This window comes from Netta rufina (assembly GCF_964035555.1).
Source record: "Netta rufina genome assembly, chromosome: 24".
Taxonomy (NCBI): domain Eukaryota; kingdom Metazoa; phylum Chordata; class Aves; order Anseriformes; family Anatidae; genus Netta; species Netta rufina.
The window spans coordinates 2,058,997-2,084,770 of NC_140148.1; the positions used below are offsets into that span (position 1 = coordinate 2,058,997).

General features: G+C 58.1%; 2 protein-coding genes across 4 annotated transcripts; one reads left to right on the forward strand and one right to left on the reverse strand.

The window, feature by feature from the left end:
• Positions 1–7,208: 7,208 nt before the first annotated feature.
• On the reverse strand, positions 7,209–10,222 carry LRRC3C (leucine rich repeat containing 3C; the record flags this gene model as incomplete). The annotated part of the gene is made up of 2 exons (XM_084300955.1): positions 10,140–10,222; positions 7,209–8,069 (listed from the first exon to the last, which is right to left on the reverse strand). The coding sequence occupies exon 2, from the start codon at positions 7,989–7,991 to the stop codon at positions 7,209–7,211; it is 783 nt and encodes a 260-aa protein (XP_084157081.1). The 5' UTR covers positions 7,992–8,069; positions 10,140–10,222.
• Positions 10,223–14,684: 4,462 nt separating this feature from the next.
• Positions 14,685–25,618, forward strand: ORMDL3 (ORMDL sphingolipid biosynthesis regulator 3). 3 transcript variants are annotated; one of them, XR_014619106.1, is made up of 5 exons: positions 14,685–14,783; positions 19,128–19,334; positions 20,712–20,863; positions 20,993–21,504; positions 24,894–25,618. XR_014619106.1 is itself a non-coding variant. In XM_084301282.1 (5 exons), exons 3-5 carry the CDS (start codon positions 19,161–19,163, stop codon positions 21,126–21,128), a joined length of 462 nt encoding a protein of 153 aa, XP_084157408.1. In that variant the 5' UTR covers positions 14,708–14,783; positions 17,526–17,805; positions 19,128–19,160; the 3' UTR covers positions 21,129–25,618. The 3 variants fall into 3 exon arrangements, 2 of the variants coding, with proteins under 2 accessions (XP_084157407.1, XP_084157408.1); XM_084301282.1 differs by adding an exon at positions 17,526–17,805 and having other exon boundaries at positions 14,708–14,783; positions 20,993–25,618; XM_084301281.1 differs by having other exon boundaries at positions 20,993–25,618.
• Positions 25,619–25,774: the final 156 nt, after the last annotated feature.

Genomic DNA, 25,774 nt, shown 5'->3' on the forward strand with positions numbered 1-25,774 from the left:
CTGCTCCTGAAGGTTAGCTGCCGTAGCTGCAGCAGTCAATCACTTTGCTCACAAGGCAGCATCACCAAACATTCAGTTTCGCTGCTTTCAAGAGCATCATGAGTAACGCTGCCACCTTACTCATCCCTTCTGAGCCACGGCGGAGTTACAAGAACAGGTTTTTACAACTCGTCTTTAAGCTTTGTAAGCTGCTCCCTGCCAGAGCTGTTGCCTTCCAGACTCCTTGGTCACTCTGTTAAGGGGCACAAGAGAACTCCCCCTCCTTCTGCTCTCACTCCAGGGGCAGCCAAACAACCAGCACAGCCCCATTTGAGGCCGCCTGTGCACAGGGGTTGCAGCCCCCCAGGACCAGACTGAAGGGGACCCTGCACCCCACTGCCTGTGCATGCACACACCCAGCCCTGGAAAGCCCTGTCCAGCTTCCCACAGAGCAATTCCTCTCCTTTTTGCGCTGCGTAGTAGCAAGTCAAGCAAAAGAACACCTCCCGCTATGTAACAGCAACTTCTTATGGCATCTAGAAATTCCTTGGTGGGTACTCATCCAAAAATCGACCAGATTCAACCCAGTTAAACTTATCCATTTTGACAGCAACACAGCAGGAGACGGCATGGGCACAGACCACGCTCCGAGCTTTTCAGAATCATTACTTATTAAATACTGACGAATAAAATGTACTGTAACGAGCATTTAAACTGCCTGTAGGCTGATTATCTCAGCCGCCAACTGGACACTGTGTGCACCGCTCAGGCTTATACAGATTAAGCAGAAGGGCTCTGCGACTGTTCCCTGTGTTCCTTGGCCTATTTCACAACAGAGCATCTCACAGAGGAATGCCACATACATAAATTATTACGGGGAAAAAAAAGCAGTAAGTAGGCAGGCACTGAGCGTAATGGCTAGTGAGTCACAAATGAACACTTGCTGCCTCCTCCCTCTCTTAAAAAATGCAGTTACAGAAAGCTCTTGTAGTGCTTCGGGTTTTCAGTGGGCTTTTAAAATGTGGAAAAATAGGTCAAACATTTCCATATTACATCGCAGAGGGGTTTGTCATTAATCCCATGCAGACTTTCAAGAAAGAGGAGGATGCAAAGCAGCTTCTCTCCGGCTTGTTGTGGACACGAGCTCCCCCCATCCAGTGAAACTCCCCCCATTGCTGCCTGCAACAACCCAAAAGGCAGCTGCTGCTTTTATTTTTGGCACAGCATTGCTTGGAGCTCCAGCCCTTTCCCTTTCCCAAGCTGAAGGATCTCCATCCCACTTCAAACTTTACAAATCACTGTAACCAGCTCTCACTCAGCCTCCCCTTTACTTTTTACAGTCCCCAGCCACAACAGCCCATGAGGAGCATTACAGCCACGGTCACCACTAAGTCTTCCTTTCACCCTTCTCCTTTTTTTGTACACCTTCCTCTCCCCCTCCTCAGGCACCCCCAAGCAAGCGGCTGCCCCAGGCACTTCAATGTGACCCTCAGCCTCCCCGAAGCACGAGGCTTTCCGTAAAGGATGAGGCTTTCCGTGAAGGACGACAGAACACGTCAAGTGTGGCGATGAATTCTCGCAAATAAATAGAATTGAAAACTTCCTGCCCCCTTTCTCAGCACAGCCCTCCAACAACTCAGCCTCGCACCCAGGCGGCCGCCAGCAGCGCGGGAGCGCTTTGAAGCCTCTGAATGACAAAACCCAACCCGCTGCCTGCAAGCCGCAGCCCCTCGTTCCGCTGTCAGAGCTGCATTTTCCCAGCCTGGAACAAACCACTTGAGAAGCACTTCGCAAGCACACGTTCGAGCACTCACTGCAGAGCCGCTGCGCCAGCTAGTGGGTTACAGCACGGAGCTGGGACCGCGTCTGCCGGGGTGACAACGGCATCGCCACATCAGTGCAAAGGTCTCCTGCCTCCCATGGCACGTCTGTTAACCCATACGTGAGCTGGAAGAGGGGCAGGAGAGGCTGCAGCTGCCCAAGGCTCCCAGCACACCCCCATGCAGCAAGAAAGCAGCAGCCCCTGCTCACCTGGTTATAAGGAGAGAACAAAAAGCTCCTCCTGGGGCAGGAGGGCACGGGGATGGGGCTGATTCGGGGCACCCAGTGCTGATCCAGGGCACCCGGTGCTGCAATGCATCCCATCTGGGAAGGAGGTTTTTTGGGGGGGCAAACAGTGGGGGCAGTGTCTGGAGGGGGCAAAAGGGCTCCTGCCACGAGCTGCTTCACTGTGAAGGGGTTTGGAAAAGCACCAGGGTGTCCCTTCTGTCCCCAGTAACCCCAGCTGGTCCTGTGGGTGTGCTGGGCTCAGCGCACAGGGACAGCCCCGGCTGCAGCTTCAGGGCTCCAAGAGGACACACACTGGGGGTGTGAAGCCCCCCTGCAGCCGTGGTCCCCGGGGGGAGCAGGGGGGGCAGCTCACAAGTGGGGCTGTTTGATTTGCTGAGTCAAAGCCAGCGGCCGGGAGCTGGTGTGAAATGCAAAGTGTGTTCAGGTACGGCAGCCCCGTTAAGTTCCTCGGTGGGACCAATCATTTATAGAAAATTAAGCATATTTTCAAGTGCTCTGCTGAACTGGAACCGGAGAAAGGAAAAAAAGAAAAAAAAGAAAAAAAAAAAAAAAAAAAAGGAGCCAGTGCTGCTTTCTGGCACCTAAACCCTGGCCTGGAGCGAGGCTGGGGGAAGGATGGCAGGAGCCCCGTGGGTGGGACAGACAAACGGACACGAGCAGCAGCCCCAGCCCATGGGCACAGGCATCCACATGTCCCACCGGGGAGAAGCGAGTCAGGGAAGGTGACGGGGACGGCTCTGCAGAGCTCCAGGCTGCCCATCGCTGCCATCCGCAGGCACAACCTCCCCCAGAGCTCCCCAAAGCTCCCCCAAACCTCCCCAAAACCCCCCAAAAACCTCCCCAGAACCACAGTGATCAGAGCCTGGTGCCGGCCCCTGCCTGGCAGCACGTGAGGGATGGGGAAAATTCAGCAGCAAGTCCAGGGGGGGGCAAAATGCTGAGGCTGCAACGACCTGCACGGACGGGCAGAGCTGTCCTGATCCTTAGCTTTGCTTCGCTTTCCCATCCCCTGAAATTAAATTTCCTCTCGCAGAAGTCCAGTGACCACATTTTCTGCACAGCACCAGTCCTGTAACAAGCAGCATCACAGGATTAATGAGTCCTTTGCAGGCAGTGAATAAGTATGATTCATTATTGGCAGCAGTGCCACTGTAAATGGATTTTTTGTGGTGAAAATAAATAAATAAGCCTATGTAACTGAAGGGCCGTTGATGAAGTGTAGGCCAGTTTTAATCACAGTGTAATTGCTGCCATCAGTTCTAATTATTTATAAATATTTTTATAATTGTGGAAATTAAACAATTAGACATCCTTCCTTCCCTCTTCAAAATCTAATCACTTAAAAGTTCAGGATGTGGTCTGGGGCCGGGAGCACCGAATGTACCTCGTGCACAGACCAAAACGGAATTGTTTTACCGTTCTCCAAAAACATCTGTCCTGCAAAACCAAACGGGCACGGATCCTCCTCCACCTGTGGGAGCAGAAAGCCCCCGGCAGCCCCGAGAGAGGCCGAGGTGCCCCGGGAGTTCGTAACAAAGATTTAAGCGCGCGATGGAACGGCGCAGAAGGAGGTCGTGCTGCTAATTCGCTCGTTACTGATCCCAGCACATAAATCTCCGGCGTGTCAGGGAAAAAATTACCCAGAAATGCGGCATGAAAATGGATGGGTTTACTGCCTCGATAAAAAACACACATTTCCTAGAGCGCTGGGGAGGAAGGGCCCAGACCTCGTCCTTGCCCTTCCCGACCCGTCCCAGCCCCGCTCGGCCGCGGGCACCTCCTGGCTCCCCCCCCCCGGATCCCAGTTTCTCTTCTCTCCCCTTTCCTTGCAACACCCGAGCGAATGCCCAGCACTACCAGGGGCATAAATTCCGTGCCGTTCAGTCCGTCCTAGGAGAAGTTCTCTTCTTGAAGCTTATTGCAGATTTTTATGAGGTTTCTTATGTGTTTTTCTCCCTGTCCACCCGCGCAGCCCAGCAGCTGCTCCATTGATTTCCTGCTCCCGCACCCCAGCCTCCTTCCCCGCATGCCGGGGGCTGAGCAGGTTACAAACAGCAAAACGAAATCCTTTCATTCATTCCCTGGCAGCTTCACACCTCCTCGCCCCCTGCCCCTCCTGGAAATTTCCTCCCTGGTGGTGCAGCGCTGGCCTCCGTGCAGCAGAGCTCCCGGGCTGCCCGTGCTGGAGAGGCTCCTCGTGCGCTCACAGCTCCTCGCACCATGAGCAGGGAGGAATCAGCCTCGCAGCCCCCCAGATTCCCCCCGTACCCCCATGCCCAGCAGCTGGGGAGAGAAGCAGGAGCCCCTATTCCTGGTGGCCCCGCAGGACCGAAGGGCGAGCTCCATGCTGAGCCCCAAACACCCCAAAGGCAGCGCTCGGACCTGGTCCCCGTCCTTGGAGCCGGCTGCAGGTGACATTTCCAGGCTCTCTGCTGCAGGGATGAGGGATGCTGCCTTCCCTCCCCTGGTTGTGCAGGGGACACTGCTCCTGCAGCCTCCCAAAAGCGCATTTAATGAAGCTTTAAAATCGATAGCACGGGTGCGGGAGGCATTTCCCACCGGTGGAGGATTGCCGGTGCTGTGCTGCCACCGGGATCCACCTCCTTCCCGCTCTGCTCGTTAGTGTCAGCTGTAACGAGCCTGGCATTTCCCACCCTAACAGCACCTCGGGCAGGAACGAGCATGGGAGATGCGACGGGGCCGGGGTGCACACGCTGCGGTGCCGTGGTCCCCTCCTGGCTGACACAAGGCACGGTGTGGCTCAGGGACACCGCCGGGGGCTCGGTGCTACCCAGACCCAGCAGGACCGCGGGGAGCCGCAGCCCCCTGCCCAGCTGCTCGTGGGGCACAGGAGGGGGCTCCCCGGGGAGCGGGGGCTGCCATCTGCTCGGGATTGCAGGCTCTGCGGGCTGTCACGGCTGTGCCGCGTCTGGAGGCAGCCAAGTGACAGCCAAGGTCACCGTCCCGCGAGTGGGAGCTGTCGCTCCGTGTTAGGGCCTGGATTTCACCCTCCGTGGCACCAATTCTCGGCGTGAGCCGTGCAGGGAGAGCTGCCGGTGAGCTGGCACGGGGATCTGGTGGCTGCGGGCATGGGGAAGGGCTCGGGTGTCCCCTATCCACCGCGGTGCCTGTCCCTTGTGCCACACGATGGCCCCAGTGTGGTAGGGACAGGAGGGCAGGGAGCAGAGCAGGGCCTGGTGGCTGCAGCTTGGGGACGGGCACAGATCAGGGCACGTGGTGGTGACCTGAGCCGCAGGAACCAAGCGACTCCTTCATTAATTCAAAGCATGGGTTGGGTTACCGGGGGCCCCAGGGTGTCCGGTTTCTGCAAGCACCAGCCCCGAGCACTGGCAGAGCCCAGACACCGGGTGCCGTGGGTGTCCTTGGCCCTTCCTTGTGGCAGGGGTGTCACCGGGGGGACCCCGGCACGAGGCGCTGCGGAAGCACCCACGCGATGCACAACCACCACGCGGCAGCCACGGGCTCCCAAAGTAAAAGCCAATTTATTGTATAAAGTAAGAACAGGAAAGGTCCCTTAAACAAAACACACATTGGGTCAGACGGTCCCGGGGGTGCCCCCACCCAGGCGTGCAAGCAGCCACCCGGGGGTGCCCCCCGGGGGCTTGGTCCGGTTCCCCCCAGCCCCTTTCCTCCGCCGTGGGGAGGGGGCAGTGGCCGCACGGGCTGGGGTTGGGCCGGGGGCGTTTGTGCGTCACGGGGCTGAGCTGGGGATGTAGGCACTTGTGGGAGGGTGCGGGCACCGCTCCCTCCGCCAGCCCCGGCTGCGGGAGGGATGGGAACGGAGCGGGGACCCCGAACCCTGCCTGCCCCCAGCCAGGGCCAGGATCCAGCAATAAAAAGCCCCCGCTGCTCCGGGGCGGGTGCTGCCAGAGGATGTTGAAGCAGCTTTGGTTGGTGCTCTTGGTGAGTTAAGGCAGTTTAGCTTCAGTTGGTTTAAAAAAGGGCAAAACCAGCAAAAAAAAACAGCTCTCAGGGGCCAGAAGGGTCCGGGTCTGGTCTGGCTTTGCTCCGAGGCTCCGCTTGGACCCTGCACGCCCCGAGGTGGGAGCGGAGCCGATCGCAACCGGGCGCACGCGGGGGGCAGCCCCGGCGGCGCGGTGCTTCTGGCCCATCTCTACCTACCGAAACCAGGAACCTGCAGCCCAATCCGGGAAGTGTCAAAAAAGGGACGTTGGGGCTTTTTAGGGTGAGGGGAGGTTCAGGCTCCTGCCAGCGGCACGGGAAGCGGGGAACAGGCGGACGAGCGGCCGCCTCGCCCCCGTCCCAGCGCCGTCACAGTGACCGGTCGCAGCCGTGTGAGTCCTTGAGTAAGAGGTGGGAGCCGCGGTGGTGGCGGTGCCACTGGGCTGGAAGCCCCGACCCGCGTGGTCCCCGGGGAGCACCGAGGGGGAACCCGCTCCCCCCCATGCCCTCAGCCCCCTCCATCAGCACCCACCTCCCTCGGCACGGGGCTCAGCCCAGGGCGAGCTCGTTTCCCGTTTGCGTCTCGCAGAAACGCAGGCTCAGAGCGGGAGGTCCTGGTTTGACCCCCCCAGCACCCATCTCCAAGCGGGGGGCCCCCTGTGTGGGACCCCGCGCCCCTCACTCCACCCAGAAAGGGCCAGGGAGCAGTGAGGGTGGAGAGGGGAGATGGGGCCACAGCGCCCAGCGCGAGGGACGGGAGCTGGGGCAAACCCACGCCCGCCCCTCGCCTTTCCCCACCGCTGCGTCCCCCTGTCCCCTGTCCGTCGGTCCTGCCGGGCTGCAGCTCTGAGCCCAGCCCGTGTCCCCCCCGGGCGGGCAGCCAGGAGCCCTGTGCCGCCAGGAACATCCCTCGGGCGGCGGAGGGTAAGCCGGAGGGATTAAAACACTGATTTCGTTAATGCCCCAGGGGATCTCTGCAAAGGAAATAAAAAAAGTTTGGAATGAAGTCCCAATGTCCAGGGCAGTCGGAGCGATGACCGCGCGGTGGGGGCGCGCTGGGGGTCTCCCCGCTCGCCCCGTGCTTGTTGCCCGTAGCTGCAGCCACTCGCTGTGTACCCGACCCCGGTGCTCGCATTGCTGCGGGTGGCCACAGCTGCCCCAGAACAAACCAAAACACGGCGATTTCTGCGCGGTGACAGCAGCCGGGAACAGCCCCGGCCGGCCCCGGGGGTCCCTCACACCACGGTGCTGATGGTGGACGACTCCTCCGAGCGCCGCTGCTTGCTGGGCAAGGACTTGAGATACTCGAGGTGCCGCCGGGCGTCCTCCTGGTTCTGCCGCACGTAGTAGACCAGGTAGGAGATCACCATGGCGAACCAGCCGAACATGGTGACCAGCATGGCGATGTCCGTGGTCTTTTTGTACATGTTGCAGAAGTCCGTGTCGGCGATCACCTGCAGGAAGGCTTTGCCCACGTGCTCCTCCTGCACGGAGGAGTCGCAGACGATGCCGCCCGAGGAGCCGGCCACCAGCTCCACCGTGCGGATCAGCTCCTGCAGCCGGCAGTCACACAGCCAAGGGTTGTTGGAGAGGTTGACCTTGGCCTTCAGGTTGCTGAAGGCGTCCTTGTTGACCGACACCAGCCTGTTGGAAGACAAGTCCAGGGAGTGCAGGTGGTCGCCCAGACCCCGGAAAGCCCCGCTCTCGACGCCGGCGATGGCGTTGTGGGACAGGTCCAGCTCCAGCAGCAGCGGCAGGTCCCGAAAGGCGTCGCGGGGCAGGAAGGGGATGCGGTTGGAGTCCAGGTAGAGCTTGTTGGTGTCGTTGGGGATGTCTTTGGGGACCTCGGTCAGCTGAGCGTTGCTGCAGCGGAAGGTCTTCAGCCCCTCCTCCTCCGAGGGGTAGCAGCCCTTGGGGAAAGCGGCGGCCGAGCGGAGGCAGGAGGCCAGGAGGAGGACGCTCTGCAGGAGCAGCCACATGGTCGTGGAGCGCAGGAGGAACGGCTCCACCGGAGGCATGGCACCGCGCCGGCTTGCTCACGCAGCCGCCGGCCCCTCGGCTCTTGCCCGCGGTGATTTGGGCTGGAGTCGGTGCATCTGGGACGGAGACAGCAAGGGCACAGCATCAGGCAGAGGCACCAAGGGGCACAAGCGCCGCTGTGCCGGCGGGGAGCATCGCGCCCGCCCCGGCACACCCAGCTGTGGGACGGGGACGGGGACGGGGACAGCCGGCACGGCTCACTCGTCCCCCTGCCATCAGCGGCTGCGCTCGGTGTTCCAGCGCAGCAGGATTAGGCCCCGTGGGGCCGAGCGACCACACGTCTCCTGCGTGCAGCAGCTGGGCTGTAACAAACGGACACGGCGCGGGCTGAGCCAGAGGCGGGGGTGAGATCCCCGCCAAGGTCACCGGCAGTGCGATCGCTGCCTGAAGGCCAACGCATCCTGCAGAGGCGGCCGGCAAGCCCTGGCTCCAGCCGAGCAGCCTCTGCAGGCAGGGCCCCTGGGGAGCGTGATGGAAGCAAGGCGCGGGCAGGAGCAGCGCAGGTTCCCCAAGCGCTGCGGGGCTGGCAGGCAGGCAGGGATCTTGCTCACCAGCTCTGCTTCCAGCGCTGCCCGCCCCGGGGACGCAGGCACGCACCACGCTTTCTGTGGGGTGTTTGCTTTGGAGGGGACTGGAGCGAGCGGGTGGCCGGGCTGAGCTGTCCCCTGCCCGGTGCCACGCCAACCCCAGGGCCGGGCTGCCCACACCACCCTGTAACCATGGTCCCCATCCAGCCCTTTATTCCGGAGGGGAAAAACGTCAGCAGGAAAGAAACAAAAACAGAAAAAGGAAATTCACAGGAGCTGAGCGTTCAGCAAGTTCCCAGGGTGGTGGCAGCAGATAAGGCCACGTCTGAGAGCGGCGAGCGCGCTGCCCCGCATTCCCAGCCACAGGTCCCGTCTCAGCGAGGGGCTGCAGCGGCGGCACAACCAGAGCAGGATGCAGGAGCTCTCCTCTCCCAGCATCCCGTGACTGAAGACACCAGCATGAAAGGGCTCCCCGTGGCACAGGTTGAGCAGAGCTGTGCTGTGGAGAGCCCCACGCTGTGCTGCCCTGGGCATCTCCTGGTTATCCTGCCCGCAGCCTTGGGGCTGTCCCCTGCAGCCCCCGCAGCACCCCGGGGTGCAGGGGTCCCACGTTCTCCTCCCCACCTGCGGATGAGGGGCTGCAGCTCCTTGGGGCTGGGTTTCCCCAGGGGGCAGTGATGCTGCTCCCCACTGTTGGGGGGCTCAAGCTGCCCCCAGAGCCAATTTGGGGCTGCTGGGGCTGTAGGGGGAGGCTGCCAGGCCTGGGATGGGGCAAGGACGGGGCTTTCTGCGCTCGCTGCTCAGCACCATAACTCAGCTCGACTGCACCGAAACACCCCAAGGTCGCGCCAGTGCAGGGCTGGCCCCGAGCACCCCACTCCTGGCACCCCCCGAGCAGGGAGCGGGGCTCCGAGCAGCTGAAGGGCACCGGGAACCCCAGCCCCACACCGGCACCTCCACCTGGCTGGGGCAGCAGCCCCCCAAATCTGCCAGAAGTAACCCGGGGGGGGCGAGCCCAGGGCTGGGCACCGCTGCAAACGGACCCGAACGAGCCGGGACCGGGGACCCAGGAAAAGGAGAGCCTCGACCGTGGCACCCGGGGGCTGGGGGACCCCCCCTCGGGTAGGATGCGGCTCTCCAGGGCCCCACGGGGGGCTCGGATGGCTGCGGCCACGGTGCTCCGGACCGGGCACGGCACCGAGCGCGGGCGCAGCCGGCCCGGTGCAGCACCCTGCCAGGGTGCGGGGTCCCCACCCGACCCCCGGGGGTCGCCGCCAGCCGCGGGGACGCCCCCGAGGTGCCGGTGGGCAGCCAAGGCTGGCGACGGTGGATCCGTGCGGGCACCAGGACCCTCGGTGCGCCCGGAGAAGCCGGGAATGCCCGGGGTTCCCCCCAGCCCCGCTCCAGCGCCGGCTCCGCTCGGCACCGGGGGGGCGCGTTGCGGGCGAGGGAAGCCCCGGTAATTCCCCGGGGGACCACCCACGCCCCCCGCACCCCCGCCCCTCCGCCCGCCGCCTCTCGCCTTGCCCCTCCCGGAGCCGGGGAACACCGGGGAGCACCGGGGAGCACCGGAGAGGGGGGGTCCCGGGCCGGACTCACCTGCCGTGCGCCCCCCGCGGCGGCGGAGCGGCCCCGCGCCCCGGGCCGGAGCGGCCGCGCCCCGCGCAGCGCGGCGGGCCCGGAGCCGGCGGCGGCGGCGGCGGGGCCGGTGGGCGGGATCCACCGCCCGGGCCTCCCCGGGGCTCCCCGCCCCCGGCCCGCCCCGCCGGGGGGGCTGCACGGAGCCGGGCACCCCCGCCTCGCTCCCGGCTTCTCTCCCCGGCCGGTCCCGGGAGAGGCTGCGCCTCGGGAACCCTGCCCCGGGGATGGGATGGGGAAGCGGGGGACGCACCGGGGGCACCCCCGAGCCCCCAGCCCGGGGCAGCCGCAGCGAACGGAGCCGCCGGGGAGCGCCGAGCCCCCCCGGGTCCCTGCGTCGGAACGGCGCTGCCCCCCCGGAGGGTGATGCCCGGAGCTGGGTTGTGCCCCCCGCCGCTGCCCCCGCCCTGGGGCTGCCCCCGGCCCAGCCCCGGGGACACCGGGAATCCCCCCAAGCCTCCCCCCCCCCGGTGCCGTTCCTCCTCCCCCGCCACGGAGCGCGACCCCTCCCGGCCGCCGCCTCCCGCGGGCACCGGCATCGCTTACCCGGGGAAACCCGAGCCGAGGCGGGCAGCGAGGCGGCCTCAGCCCGGGGGGGGGCACCCAGAACGGGCCCCCAGCCCAGCCCCGAGCTGCCCGGACCGGGGCTCTCCGGGCTGCGCTCAGGACCATGGAGAGCGGCCGCCGTTACCGGGCCCGGCCCGTTCCCGGTGCCCCGTTCCCGGTTGGGGCCGCTCCACGCGGCCGGCAGCACCGGGGCTCTCCCCGCCTGCCCCCGCGGGACACCGGGCACTGGGGACGAGGAGAGGAGACCTTGAGAGCAAGGATGCCGGTGACCCCCCCCCCCCGGTTCTCCTTGGAGAGGCCGCTGCTCCGGTGGATAACCGGTTTACGAGGCGCCTGGCCTGCGTCTGGCTGCATTAGGACAACCGAAGCTGACGGGAGGGCTGGAGCCAGGCGCTCCCCGGTGACCCCCACGTTCCCCCTGAGAGCTGCCCCGGGGCTGCCAGGCCCTGGTGGGGCCCAGGCTCCCGCCGCCGTCTCCATCTCTGGGGTTGGGATCGCAGCCAAGCCTGCGCTGGGGCATCCTCAAAGGCTGCAGGGCAGCAGGCAGGGAGAGCCTCCACCTGCCCTCAGGCTCCTCGGCTCGCTTCTCCCCACGGTTGGCCAGGGAGCGGAGCAGCCCCGAGCTCCCCAGTACCGATCCCAGTGCTGCTGGGTGCTGTGCCCGGAGCTGGAGCTGCGGCAGCACCCGGCGAGGCAGCCACCAGCTGCAGGAGAGGGGCTGGAGGGAACCACGGACGCATCCAGACCGATGCTGGGGCTGCCGGAGCTTTTGGCGAGCCCCAGCTGATGGTGGCCACGGGCTCAGCCCGAGCTCAGCCCAGGGGTTGGGGGGCTCCGGCCCTTTCCCACCCCATGGAGCCTGAAAACGCAGAGCCTGCAGTGCAGCGCGACCCCGCGCGGACCCTTCCCTGCCGCAGCCAGCACCGGTGGCTAAAAATAGGCAGCACCAGCTCCCCGCTGCCAATATGCTGCTAAATATAGCTGGTACCGAGCCGGCAGCGGGACCGTGGCTGGCCAAACGGGAGGGGAGCGTGGCCCCCAACACGGGGGTGGATGGGGAAACCACGCGGGAGCAGCCCCCCTGCACGCAGGGAGCTGCCAGCCCGGGCTGTGGGTTTGGGGATGGATCCTCCTCCCCTGGGACCCTTTGCCCCCAAATTCCGGGGTTCCCTGGGTGGGTGAATCCAGGTTGGGGAGCCCGAGGAGCGGGTGCCCTCACTGCGCTCCCACCGGCAGCGAGAGAGAGGCTGCTGCTGCTGCTGCATCACCGAGAGGGATTAATATTTATGGGCGTTTAAAAATAGCCGTCGCATTGTGCTTCCCCCTCACGTGCGGAGTCAGCGGGGTGCGGGGAAGCTGCTAAATTAGATGTCACCGCGCAGAGGGAGCTGCTCAGTCAGGCAGGAGCGGGGATAAAAATAGAGCCTGCCGTGCGTGCGTGGCTCCCCTGCAAAGCAGGGCCGGCTCCCGCGGGATCCCCCGCCTCCGCTCACGGCATCCCCGCACCTCGCCGCGCTGTCGCGGGCACCCCCGGGCGCCTGGGCAGGGACTGGGTTTTCCTGGCCCTGCGGGTGCCCACAGCCCTCCGGCAGCAGCTGCCAGGGGAAGCTCCGGCTGCAGGAAGCCACCCGGTGCCTGCCAGCGGCACGATGCCAGCGCGTGGTGCTCCGGTCCCCATGGCCCTGCTGTGCCCAGCTGGCGCACGACTGCGGGGCTGGAGATGGATCCAGAGCTGGCACCCACTGGCTGCACCATGCACTAGGTGGGCGCACAGGGGGCCAGGTTGGTCTGTGGGGCCCCTGCCCGCATCCATTCCCTGCAGACGGGCGTGCGGCCACCTTCAAGCCCACAAGGACGCTGGCACCGGGTGCCCAGCAGTGGGCAGAGCAGGAGAAGCCTCGATGCCTTCAGCACAAAGCAACACCGCGAACACCTCCGTGCCGGAAACGAGACCCCAAAAATTGGCTTCTCCATGTGGCCAGGGAGGGCTGGCAGCAGCCGTGCCGAGCTGGGGGGGGCTCGGAGTGATCCTGGTGGAGCCGCCTGTGCCGGGCATGGGGACGGAGAGGGCACCCCGGGGGTGCCACGCTGACGGGTTCCGGGGCCCGGTGGGGTCCCAGGGGAGCGAGGAGCAGAGCAGCTCGGGGCAGGGGCTGGCAGCACAAAGCAGCCTCACCGCTCGGCGCCGCGCTGCACCCTCTGCCTCTCCCCGGCAGGAGAGCTCGGCGCGGCGGCGCGCACAAAGGCTGCACAGATGGCCGCGCGCACCGAGGGGCCGCGGCAGCGCCGCGCTGCTGGCTTTGATGGCTGTGCAAACAAAGGCACGGCCAGATGGTCGCCCCGCGCTCCAGCGCAGGAATCCTGCCTCCGCTCCCAGGCCCTGACCTTGGCCGCGCGCCCCAGAGGTGCCCGCTGGCACCGATAACGTGCCCGATGCCTCGGCTGAGGTTTCGCAGTGGGGACACCCCCACATCACCCTGGGTTTGGTGCTGCTGAGCACGGCACGGGGTGATTTGTGCCTTTAGGGACACAGCTCGGGGGTGCTGTGGGCAGAGCAGATGTGATGTGAAGCAGGGGGCGAGCGCTGCTCTGATCCCCTTCCCAGCACCGCGGCCCCCAAAGGAGCCTCCTCGGGAGGTGGCGGAGACCCCGTCCCCTGCCCGGGGAGGCGGTGGACTCACCGTCCCTGGGGGTGGTTAAGGGAAGTTGGACGTGGTGCCTGGGGATGTGGTCTAGGGGGAGATGGTGGTGGTAGGGGGGCAGTTGGGCCGGATGGTTTTGGGGGTGTTCCAACCCTAATGATTCGGTGATGGTGGTGGTAGGGGGACGGTGGAACCGCACGATCTTGGGGTCTTTCCCAGCCCTAATGCTTCTGTGATTTGGGGCACAGACCCTGACCTGGGAGGGCTGCCTTGGGGCTCCCGCATCAGAGGATGGCACAGGAGGAGCCAGAGGTTGGCCCAGATGATCTTATAGGTTGTTTCCAACCCAAACGATTCTACGATTCCCTGGAATCTTGTCGCTCATTAGAAACTCCTGGCTGAATTTTTGGGTAGACCCGTGCAGGGCCAGGAGTTGGACTCGATGGTCCTTGTGGGTCCCTTCCAGCTCAGGATATTCCATGAGTCTGTGATTCCAAGATTCTGGGATTCCGAGATTCTAGGATTTTGTGATTCTGGGATTTTGTGATTCTGGGATTCCATGATTCAGTGAGTCTGTGATTCTGTGATTCCGGGATTTTGGGATTCTGGGATTCCATGATTCTGGGATTCTGGGATTTCGTGATTCTGTGACTCTGTGATTCCGTGATTCTGTGAGTTGGTGATTCTGGGATTCCGTGATTCTGGGATTCCATGATTCCATAATTCTGGGATTATAGGATTCCATGATTGATTCTGGGATTCTGGGATTTAGGGATTCTGGGACTATATGATCCTGGGATTCCGTGATTCTAGGATTCTGGGATTCCATGATTTTGTGATTCTGGGATTCCAGGATTATAGGATTCCGTGATTCTACAATTCTGTGATTCTAGGATTATATGATCCTGGGATTATATGATCCTGGGATTCTGTGATCCTGGGATTCTGGGATTTTGTGATTCTGGGATTCTGAGATTCTGTAATTTTGTGATTGATTCTGTGATTCCGTGGTTCTAGGATTCTGTGATGTTGTGACTCCATGATTCTAGGATTCTGCTTTTTTTTGCGTGTGATTCTGTGATCCTGTGATCCTGTGACTCCGTGATCCCTGAGATTCTGGGATTTTGTGATTCTGTGACTCCGTGATTCTGTGATCTGTGATGTTGTGACTCCGTGCCCCCTGGATTCTGCTGTTTTGTGCCTCCACAGCCCCTTTCCCCGCTGCCTCCCGGCCCCGTTGCCCGCCCCCGGCCTACAACTCCCGGCGTGCCGCGGGGCCGGGGCGGGCCGCGCCGTGGGGCCGGCCGGGAGCGCGGCGGAGAGCCCGGGCCGGGCCGGGCCGAGCCGAGCCGGGGCCGAGCCGAACCGGGCCGGGACCGGGACCGGGGCCGCAGCGGTGAGTGAGGGCCGGGCCTGGAGGGGAGGGGGGGGTCCCGCGGTGAGGCCGAGCCCCCCCCCGGTGTGCAGCGGGGGTTGGGGGGCGGTGGCCGGTGCCGGGGCGCTGCCGGCTCCGGGAAACCGGGAGAAAGCGGGGGGCTGGGGGGGTGGGGGAGGCCCCCGGGGTCCCGCTGCTGGGCAGCGAACGGGGCTTGGTTGGGAGCTGGGCGGGGGGAGGCACCCCCGGGGGGCGGCCCCGAGTTGTAGCTGGCCCCTGGCCCCCGGAACGGGGGGGGGGGGGCACAGATCCCACAAGGGGGGGGCAGATCCCAAGGGGGGGGCACAGATCCCACTGGGGGGCTCAGATCCCATAAGGGGGGGGCACAGATCCCACGGGGGGGGCACAGATCCCACGGGGGGAGCAGGGATCCAGAGGGGGGGAGGCACAGATCCCACAGCAAGGAACAGATCCCACAGGGGTGGGGGGCACAGATCCCACAGCAGGGCACAGATCCCACAGGATAAGGCACAGATCCCATGGAGGGGGGCACAGATCCCACAAGGGAGCACAGATCCCGGAGCAGGAGGGGCACAGATCCCACAGAGGGGCACAGATCCCATGGGGGGGGGGCACAGATCCAGCTGCAGCCGTGCCCACCCGCTCGCTCACGCTTCTGCTGCCTGCATCGGCCGGGGCCTCCTCCTGATCCTTGTCCCGCTGCTGCTGCCCCGGGTCCTGGGTTCAGGGCCTGGCAGAGCCCCCAGCGGCCCAGCTCGGGGCCACGGAGCAGTGCTGGGCAGCCCGAAGTGCCAGCACCTTCCCCTATCAGCCACCTTTACACGCAGCCAACATCGTCGAGGCACTCGATCCTCCGGTTCGGGCAAAGAAGGGTTTCAAATATTTATTTGCTGGGGAGACGGGGAGCTGCTGTTGCTGCCAGAGATAGGGATCGCGGCCCTGCTGCGGCTCCCCCGGCTCACAATGGCTTGCGTGCTGGGAGCGCTCAGGAAGATCGCCCGAGATAAGCACCCGCTGCCTTCCTCACCTCTGCGGTCCCCAGATAAAGCTCCCACCCACACGGAGCAGGGGAACGGCTGCGGGAAGAGCCGTGCCCTGCCCGGTGTCCTGGGTCCGGGGCAGGAGGTGTTTGGGCTCCCCCGGCAGCAAAAGAAGAGGTGGGGAAGGAGCTGAGCCTCGGGGTGCTGGTGGCACGGCTTTAGGGGTGATCCTCCAGCAGCTGCTGCCGTGGGGTTGTTCCCCCTTCTTGTCAAAGCAGGGAGGTGCTGGCAGCCCCAAAGCGCCCTGCTGGGAGCCCCAGGACAGGTCTGGTTCTCCCAACAAAACCCTGGGCAGCCAGGAGCCCACGAGTGACGGGTGAGCAGGCACAGAAAGGCCTGGGCAGGGAGGAAGGGCTCAGCTCCTCCATCATGAGTGCTGGTCGTGTCCCACCGTGACTTTTTCCCTCCTTGGATGGCCACCGGCCAACGTCAGCTCGGCCCTGACCTTCACACCCGGTCTGTCGAAACATCCCAACTTTGCTGTCCTGAACCGGGGCTGCACGGCTGGGAAAGGCAGCTCGGCTGCCAGCTGCTGCAGGGGCGGAGCTGGAGTTCCTCCCGCTTTTGTGTCTCGCCTCGGTTTGTTTTTTTTTGTTTGTTTTGTTTTGTTTCGTTTTCTGCAGGTGAGCAAATCCCTGGTGTAAAATCAGACAGCAAACAACACGGGACCGGGGATGGGGGTAGGGATGGGAGCTTCGGCGGCGCGCTCCGCCAGCCAGGCTTGTGCAATAACGTGCGAAGCTCTGTGTGCAATCTGAAGTCAGCAAAGGGCTTGGGCAAGGGCTGCGAACACGAGGCCAGAAATGGGAAAGGTTCACAAGTGAAATCTCTTGAAGCTGGGGAAGGCAGAGTTAGAGAAGTATGCAAAATTGTCCTAATAATAGGACCTCACGCTTGCCATCGCCACAGCTGCCTCGCAAGGCTGAGTTAACCTCCCGGGCTGTTTGCGCTCGCGTTTCACCACTCCAATCGTTTTTACAAGCGAGGAAACTGAGGCAAAGGGAGGAGGACTGCTCCACGTACAGCTTCTGAGCTTGGCCCTTTGCCACCCAGCCTCAGCTCTGCAACTGCCCTCGTTTGCAGCTGGCGCCGGGTAGAAGTTGCTCCTTGGTTTTTGACCGTCAGATGTCCCCACATGGAAACTGCACTCGATTCCTGAACATCCAGGCTGCCCCTCCGGCTGTTGGGGAGGTGGGAAGGCCCTCGGATAACAGCATCACCTCGAGAACACAACCGGAGGGCCTGGAAGAGGTCCCCACCCCGGTTCCAAAGAGGAAACAATCTTCTCTTTCTCGGTGCTAATTAAACTCGATTTTAAAGCATCCAACGAGGCCGGTCAGCATCAGGCTTCCTGCACTGCCGCGTTGCTCTGAACCTCGGCCGTGCAGCTCACACCCCTGCACGGTTTGTCTCCATTCTCTTTGCTGCCATCTTCTAAGTACTCGAGGGCCATTCATCACATCTTTCTTGAGTGTTCTCTAGACTAAACAAACCCATTTCCTTCAAGCTGTCCTTGCAGGTCATGTTTTTCCTACACCTCTGCTCATTCTCACAGCTCTCCCCTGGCCTCCCTCCAGCACTGGACAGTTTTCTAGCTGAGGCCTTACCAATATCTAGGAGAATTATTTCCTTTGTCTGGCAAGCAGCACTCCTGTTTATGCATTCCACAGCGGTGGTTGCTTTTTCTTTCTCTTTTTCCCAGTAGTATGACATTTTGGACTCGTGTTGTGCCTCGCCGCAGCCCCCAGATTTCCTTTAGGAGCTGCAGCAGATTAGGGACGGAGCTGCTCTCCCAGCCAGGCCTGGAGCACTGAACTCCAGCTCCGAGTCCTGCTTCCAGACCAAGCTTCCTCATCTGGAGTGCCCAGGAGCTGCCAGGAGACGTGCCAAGAGGCTGAGCGACCCGCAGATCTGCAGGTTTTTATTCTGCGAGGGAAACAAAAGCCTTCTCCAGATGTGAACCACCTGGGCAGCAGAAGCAGGTGAGCATCCGTCAGCTCACCTGGCAGCCTCTGGTGCTGAGCCAGCGCCGGCTGAAAGTGGCAGCGAGCGTCCCAGGAGCTGCAGAGCCGAGCACGAGGCGTGTGTGTGAGAGCCCTGGGCAGGAGCAGGAGAGCAGAGCAGCTTCTGAAACAAGCCAGGCCCAGCGCTCCGTCAGGGAACTCGCAACAGCTGGTAGTGACATCCAGCGCGTAATGTTAGATCTGGCTCGGGCTCGCCTCCTGAGACTGCGAGAGCTGGAGAGAACAGCGACTCGGTCTTCAGCAGCAACAACACGAGGCCAGACAGCAGGAAAAAGCCCTTGCCTTGGGGTCCTCTGCAAGGAGGGACGGGCTGTAGGACCTAACGAAACCACATTTCCTTGGGACACGGACAGTGAGGATTTCATGCAAGACATGTCAAGACAGTCTACTTTACAGTGGTTCTAATTTGTCTCTCTGCTGTAATCCCTGAAAACCAGTATAGCAGCCCTTGTCTGCCCAGTAAGCCTGAAACATAACCAGTACCTGCTGCTGGTAGCTACCAGTGCAGCCGTCCAAAAAGCCACAGCGTTGTCCATAAGGCAGCGGTGCAAAGACTGCTGGTGTTACCCACTGGCAATCTGAAAGGATAACGCTGTTCTGCTTCCTCATCTCCCTGGGATTGCTTAGAAAAGCCTGAGCTCCGAGTCTCCTTCCCTACAGGGGAATTCTGTTACCACTGCCCCCATCCCGCAAAGCCTTAAATTGGAAGGGAAAACTTACAAACCAGACCAGGAGACCAGCGAGCCTGCAGAGCATGCAGAACCCTCCTGAATTACGCAAACTAACTGGGTGATCTGTCAATAAAGAGCTTCTTTGCCTTCACTCGTCAAATACTAGCATTTGCTTTCTTAGTTTAAAGTATGTTGAACCCAGAAACATGTAAGAAACTTCACGAGCCAAGTGCTTCCATTATTAATACTGTGATGATGGCTTAAAAAGCACTTAAAGTATTCATCTGAGTCTTGTGAATCTTGTCAGGGAAGACTCGCATTGAACACTGACATCTTGGTTCCAGGAAAATGCTTCAGCGGATCACACGTAGCTTCTGTCACAGGCAGGCTCCCCACACGCCGTTCCCAAACGTGAGCTGCTCCCAGATTCAGCCTCTCCCCTCAGAAACATCAGCGACGAGGTGCAGAGAAGTGACCCAACGCGGGATTTTTATAGCTGACAAAAATCTCAGCTTGCTTAACAGCAAGTCCCTCCACCCCCGCTGTGCTTAGCTGAGAAATTTGGACGGAGGGTTAGAGCAGCCCGAGTCCTAACCTGATCTGCTTTAGTTTCAGGGGTGCCCAGCTGACAGGAGAGCCAACATGAACGTGGGAACGGCACACAGCGAGGTGAACCCCAACACCCGCGTCATGAACAGCCGCGGCATCTGGCTGTCCTACGTCCTTGGAATCGGCCTGCTGCACGTTGTGCTCCTCAGCATCCCCTTCTTCAGCGTCCCCGTGGTTTGGACTCTGACGAACATCATCCACAACATGGTAAGGGAGCAGCGTGGTTGGTTTGGCTCCTGGGGCACGGGGAGGTAATCTCTCTGCGCCAGCTGTTCTTCTGAGAGAGATCTAATCCGGCTCTTGTTGACACAGTTCCTTTCTCTCTTTCCAAAGACGTGGGGTAAGTTACTCAACCTGCAGCCCTCAGACTGCACCTTCTCCTCTAGGTCATGTATTTAAATCCAGCCTAGGTACTGATAAGACTCCAAGCATCTGGTAAGGCTGCCCAGAGGGGACACAACTGATTTGCCTGCAGAGCAAGTCCCTTTGCTGTGTCCACCTTAGCAGAGGAATAGCTGTACCAGGCCACAGAAGCTGGCATGGCAGCTTTCACTTGGGTTGATAGAATCAGACTGGATCGGCCTCGTTAGAGTTAGGAAGCAAGATTAACCTTCAGCTCCTTCTGCTTAAAGTAAAAGATTTCATGCAGTGCAGTCCTGTGCTGTGCTGCAGCCACGCAGTGACAACTTCCCCAGTGAGCAGAAGAAAACTGTGCTCTGTTTAACTGCTCACTTTTGTGCCTCTGCCATCCCATTGTTCAAATCCTAGCACCCTTGAGTCCTAGGGCTTGAGCAGACCTCTCCACAGCCATGTGCCCTCAGGCAAAAGAGGCAAAATACTTCAGAGGCGCAGCAATCAATTTTGTGTCATTTATTTTAAGTAGCATCTCGGCCCAAGAATATCCCAGAGACAAAAAAACACTCTTATCAGGGACCCTCATGCTCATGTTATTCACATCTCTAGTGAAAGGAAAACACACCAGCTAGAGGTGCTAGGGGCTGAGTTCAGTGCATGCTACCTGCATTTCATCCAGCTCCTTCCCCTGCTCTCCTCTGCCAGCTTAAACGCTTGGGTCCTGGGAGCAGAAAGGAGTTAAAGCCAGCAATGGCTGTGCTTGAAAGACGTGTCTGACTGAGCCAGACGCTTGCTGCTTATCTCTACGTTGTGTTCCACTTCGAGGTTAACTTGTAATCAGAATAGTAGCAGACCTTACTGCCTGCAGGCCTAGCAGCACTTTTTTTAGACAGCATTTAGCATTGCTGCTGCACGGCAGAGCGAGTCCATGCTAATCTCCCGATCCAAGCGCTGCAATCCTGCAACTCCCTTCTTGCCTCATGCGCAAGAGCCGAGTGAGGGGCCCCAGATGCAGCAGCCAAGCCTGGGAGAGCCCCAGCTAGTGGCCTTCGCCCTAACTCACTGCTTCAGTAGCCGCTGTTGGAGTTTCCCAGCAATGGCAATGCGTCCCTCTAGTGGGACGGCGTGCTGCTGCAAGCTGCCTGCCCACAACCTCTCAGAGCCGTGCTGTTGGTGCTGAAGCCATGCCGTCCACTGTGTTGATTCCCGCTGCACGTGTGTTTGCTGCAGAGCATGTACATCTTCCTACACACCGTGAAAGGAACTCCTTTCGAGACGCCGGATCAGGGGAAGGCTCGGCTGCTGACGCACTGGGAGCAGATGGACTACGGCGTGCAGTTCACAGCGTCCCGCAAGTTCCTGACCATCATGCCCATCGTACTGTGAGTACCGCAGGGCAGCTGAGCTGCCTCGGGTCCTGTGCTGGCCGGCGCTCCTGCTGCCCGTGCTGTCTGGGGAAACAGAAAGCACGAAGCGGTGTTAATTCCTCATTTTGTTCCCTGTCTTTCCAGGTATTTTCTAACCAGCTTTTACACAAAGTATGACCGGATACACTTTGTAATCAACACCATCTCCCTAATGAGCGTCCTGATCCCCAAGCTGCCTCAGTTTCACGGAGTCCGGATCTTTGGGATCAACAAGTACTGAACTGCGTAGACGGAGCGCGTGGAAGAGGAGCAGAGGCGAGGGGAAGTTCCTTCTCTCTTGCTCTGTTTCTTCACCCCCGTGCCCACTGGGATCTGATTTCACAGCGGCTGTTTAAATGCAGTACCCAATAGACATACACCGCATGCTGGATCCTCATGCCCAATAAATCTAAACAAGCTCCAGAGTAGAGTTTAGCGCGGAGCAGGATACGTGACGCTGGATTTCTTTTATTCCAGCGTCATAAATAGATGGAGATACACTGAGACTTCGAGGTACAAAGAGGATGAGTTATGGGAAGATCATCGTCTGTCCCAGACATTGAACGGCGAGAACAGGGATGAGGGGAAAAGCTTTTAGTGCTGGTACTATTGCTGTGGTAAATGCACTTTAACATACATTTCCCTTCCTGAAGCTAGGTGCTTTAAGCGATATGTGGGGAAGTTCAAAGGGAGACAGCCAGACTTCCCCAATAGTTGAGTGTTTGGGGGTTTGAGTCCCATTTTGGGGTCGACGGGGAACAGAACAACAGATTTGTATTTTGAAATCTTTTACGCCACTGAGAAAGGAAGTTCTTTTACTAAAAACAGTACAGGAAAGAATCACCTGCAGTTTGACAAAGCTTTCAGTTTTCTGTGGTACCATTCGTGTGGTTCAGGGAAAAGATTTACCAGCTCCTAAGCTACAGCTGAAAGTAACAACTTGTACCAGAATTTCTCTGGGTAACTTTGCTCCCGAGCCCAAACCACTAGAATTTTAAAGCACGCTGAGCACTCAGGCAGTGCAACGCTTGGATTAAAGGCCAGGTTGCAGCTCATTTTAATGATTAAATACAAATGCCACTGAGGCACTTGGTACATGGAGATCGCATGAGCATGGGAGAAGCTGCCGACTGATGGGTACAGGCCAAGTGAGAGATGGACGGCTGCCTGGCATAAAAAGTGGCAATAATTGGGATTTTTCACCTCCATCAGTCTTCTTGGTCTCTTAAGTCTGCGTGCACGTTACTGAGATCTGCCAGTTCTAACTGTGGACTTCATATGTGAGCCTCCATGTGGCAAACAAGCAATGCCCGACTGCCTGGCACTCAGCCCCACGCACAAATCCTGCAGCAGCAGCCCCTGGGCCCAGGGTGACTCTGCCAAGGGTGAGGGAGCTGCAGGAGGGTGATGCTAACGAGCGGCACACTGAAGTGACCAAGAGAAGGGTGTTACGGGGCACTGAGGACAACAGATGATTTAGTATAGGAACAAAAATAAGCCTTTTCCCCCATGAAACTACCACCTGAATGAAAAAAGGTCTGCAGGTTTAGACTTCCTGGCTGAGATGCCTTTCTGCTGTTCAAGGCAATCGGTTTTTCTTTTGGGTTGCGTGCCCGATGAAATGTTTTTCCTCATGCTTCCCCTGTAAACTTATGAAAGCCTGTATTTTTTGTTGTCTTAGTGCTTATATTGTCTCACACTGACAATGGTAGAAACTTTTAAAATGTGCTGGTTTTGTTCCTGCATTAGCTAAGCCTAGCTTGAGAAGTCACAGTGGATCTTGAGTTGTTTGATGGTCTGAGCACAGGACAGAGGAACTCCAAGTTCACACTTAGGATCCAGTACTACTCCATGTGTAATTTTAGGCAAGCTGCTTTACCTCTCTGTCTCAGATTAACTACCAGACTGCTGCAGAGAAGGGAGAAAACATTTAGCATACCTCAGAGGGATGCTGGAATGCATAGAGAATCATTACCTAATATGTTTGAAAAACAGAAATATTTTAAGTGAAAACGAAGCTTTCAAGAAAGTAGAAGATTTCAAGAAGGTAGAAAGAGAAGAGCCTGGCTTGATACTTGAGTGCTGTTCTCCAGAGAGAGTTTGGCAGATGTGTAGTGTACATGACTGGGGAGGGGGTTTAAACCTTTTAACCACCACGACATAGGGACTGCTGCTTTAGTTAAGGTACTATATTCCCTAAAGCTAATGTACTCTTTAAGCTACTAGACAATGACTTTTTTTGGGGAAAAAAAAAGTGGTTTTGGAATAGAACTGTTTTGTCAATCAGCTGAGTACTTTTGAAATTAGTAAGAAATCAACAGCACCAATGCCTGGAATGCTTACGGGAAGACTGCTGCCCTCAAAGGTGCAGCACCTGTTCTTAACAGGGTGGCTAAGGCTGCGTCTGCAAGGCAGACTGTGCTGCTCGGCAGATCTGAATTCCTGATGGCACACCCAACAGCCATGCCAAGGGTAAATCTCCAGAAGGAAGAACACTATTCATTTAGGTAGAATACGAGGGGGGGGAACATCAACTTTTTTGCAACAAAAACAGTAGCTATACCACAGGTGCTTTTGCTTGAAGTATTAATTCCCTAGATACAGACATACACTGATTATTTCTAAGTATATGTGCTTCACACGAAGCCAGAGCAGTTTGGATATTTTTAGCACAAGCACAAATTGAAGGTAGAGGATCAGCTTTCTTCAAAGTACAGCGCTGTAGTTGCATCAAGCACCTTGGCATTGTAACAGCTGAGGATCTGGGTATATATTATTTCTGCTGTGAACTGACACTATGGACATTTGATTGCATTTTGTTAAATTAAAGGTCATCGGTAAAACAACATAGGATGGAATTCCAAACTTCTGAAAAAGGCTGTTTTTAAAGCCCAGAGTCTAAAATGTTGGGCAAAGCCTTAATTATAATAGTAAGCTTTTCTGATATACTTTATTGACACTGAAATTATTAAAATAGCCATTACACAAGTGTCCATATTTGGGGTTACATGGCAAATGACGTTCTTTCCAAGGCAGGTACAGCATTTTTTGCCACAAAATATCTGAACTTAACTTGGACTCATACAGTTAATCCAATCAAGTGAAATATAAATGAAAACTGGAGAAATATGGGCAAAACTGAGAGCAAGAGTTGAAGAAAGAGTTCATGTTAATAATACGGTGTATTGAGTAGCTTCATTAGATTTATAGTTACTTGAACAATTATTGATCTGGTATCCTCCTTAAGATCCCATCTTAAGGGTAGGTAGAAGAATTAATCAAAAATAGAAAAGGAACCATAAAAAAAAAAAAAAAAGCTTTGGGTACTGCTGGTCAAGCCACCTTCATGTGAGTTCCTGTGGCTGGTTCCTTCCTGCCAGCGTGATGGGAGCGAGTCATACCTGACCAAATTTCTAGTTAAGTTTCTTTGTTGCAGTGGTGTGAAAGGAATGAATACAGTTCTGGGTGTCCTGGAACTCCGTATGGAAACCACTTCTGGGATATTTATTTGCTAAATTCATCTGGAAGTGAGTTCAGTGCTTGAAGGCTAATCTTGCGCACACGAAGTTAATGAACTTCGTCAAAACACTAAAAATCTCATGGGGTGAGTCATTTCTGAGAAGAGGGACATCGGAACAGCACGGACAGGAGGAGGGGTTTTTAGACATACATTTGCAGCTGGCATAGCGATGATCCAAGGGCAAAGCCTACCTTGTGTGCTGAGAGTCAGAACGGGAGCCCAAAGCCTGTCCGCTCCTTCTTTTAGGCTGTAGAATTTTCTCCAGTACCTCTGTGAAGGAGATAATTGAGCGTTATTGATTTTAAACAGGATTTTGATTGCATTGCACTTGACAGATTTCCCCCTTGACCTTACACTGTACATAGTAACTAGGACAAACTTCAGCTGGAGAACCAAGGTGGACTCCTTGTGTGACTGAGAAACAAAGGCTGGACAAGTAGGTACTTAAAATGCTTTTCTTTTTTTTTTGTTCTGCGATGAATGCAGGAGAAAAGCTTCAGAAACCCACCACTCCAGCAGTTTACAGGCACTGGCAAGCAGCCATCCCTCCGCCTGATCTTGTGGGCAAGGCCTCCTCTAAGCCATCATTAAGACAATGCACCAATTAACGCCATGTGGAAGCCGCTGCAGCAGGGAAACAATCAAGTGCTACCAGTTGGTGAATTAGGGAATCCTGTCTTGTAATTCCTTTAACAGAGCTAACGGATGTTACAAAGTCCAACCCTTTGCAGGAAAAAAAGCCTTTAAAATAAAAACAAAAGCCTGAGGTCTAGGGCTACTTAATTCTTGAGTACTTTTTTTTTTTTTTTAATTCATTGTTTATTTTTTTTTTGTTTGTTTTAATAGAAGGTTGGTACTGGCCCTTGAAAAGGGGACAGCAGTTGGGTTACCATTGTTAACGCATTAATATTTCTTATTGTGACTTACATTGCTTTATCATTGCGCATAATGTATTTTAAGCATGCAGGAGTTTGCGTTTATGTATCCTCCTTGGATGAATTTAAGTGAGCTAAATTAGTTTTGTGTTTTTTTTTTTTTAATGGAACATTCTGACATTGTACATAGTTTTAGGGTTGTTTTGTTTTTTCTCCCCGTAGCCCTTCTTTTTGCTGTGGATACCGAAGTCTCATGTAGAGAACTTTCTAAAATAAAAGTGTGAATATTTTTATTACTCCTTTGTACAGCATTCTAAGAGAAACTAATAAAGTACGTATTCATGTAAAAGCTTGTACTACATTCCTTGAATTCCACGTGGGCCGGTTTTGCTTTTAAACATACCGTTGGAAGCCCACCAAGCCAGGGGCTGCAGCGAAGTGAAGAGTTGGCCAAGGAGACCGGTCAATAAAAGCTGCTGAAGGCACCCCACG

What these genes read in the sequence shown, in the direction of transcription:
- ORMDL3 (XM_084301281.1), top strand. Translation starts at nt 19,161, where the DNA reads ATGAACGTGGGAACGGCACACAGCGAGGTGAACCCCAACACCCGCGTC. An exon ending in CGAACATCATCCACAACATG is followed by an intron (nt 19,335 to 20,711) that starts GTAAGGGAGCAG and finishes TGTTTGCTGCAG; the next exon opens with AGCATGTACATCTTCCTACA. An exon ending in ACCATCATGCCCATCGTACT is followed by an intron (nt 20,864 to 20,992) that starts GTGAGTACCGCA and finishes CTGTCTTTCCAG; the next exon opens with GTATTTTCTAACCAGCTTTT.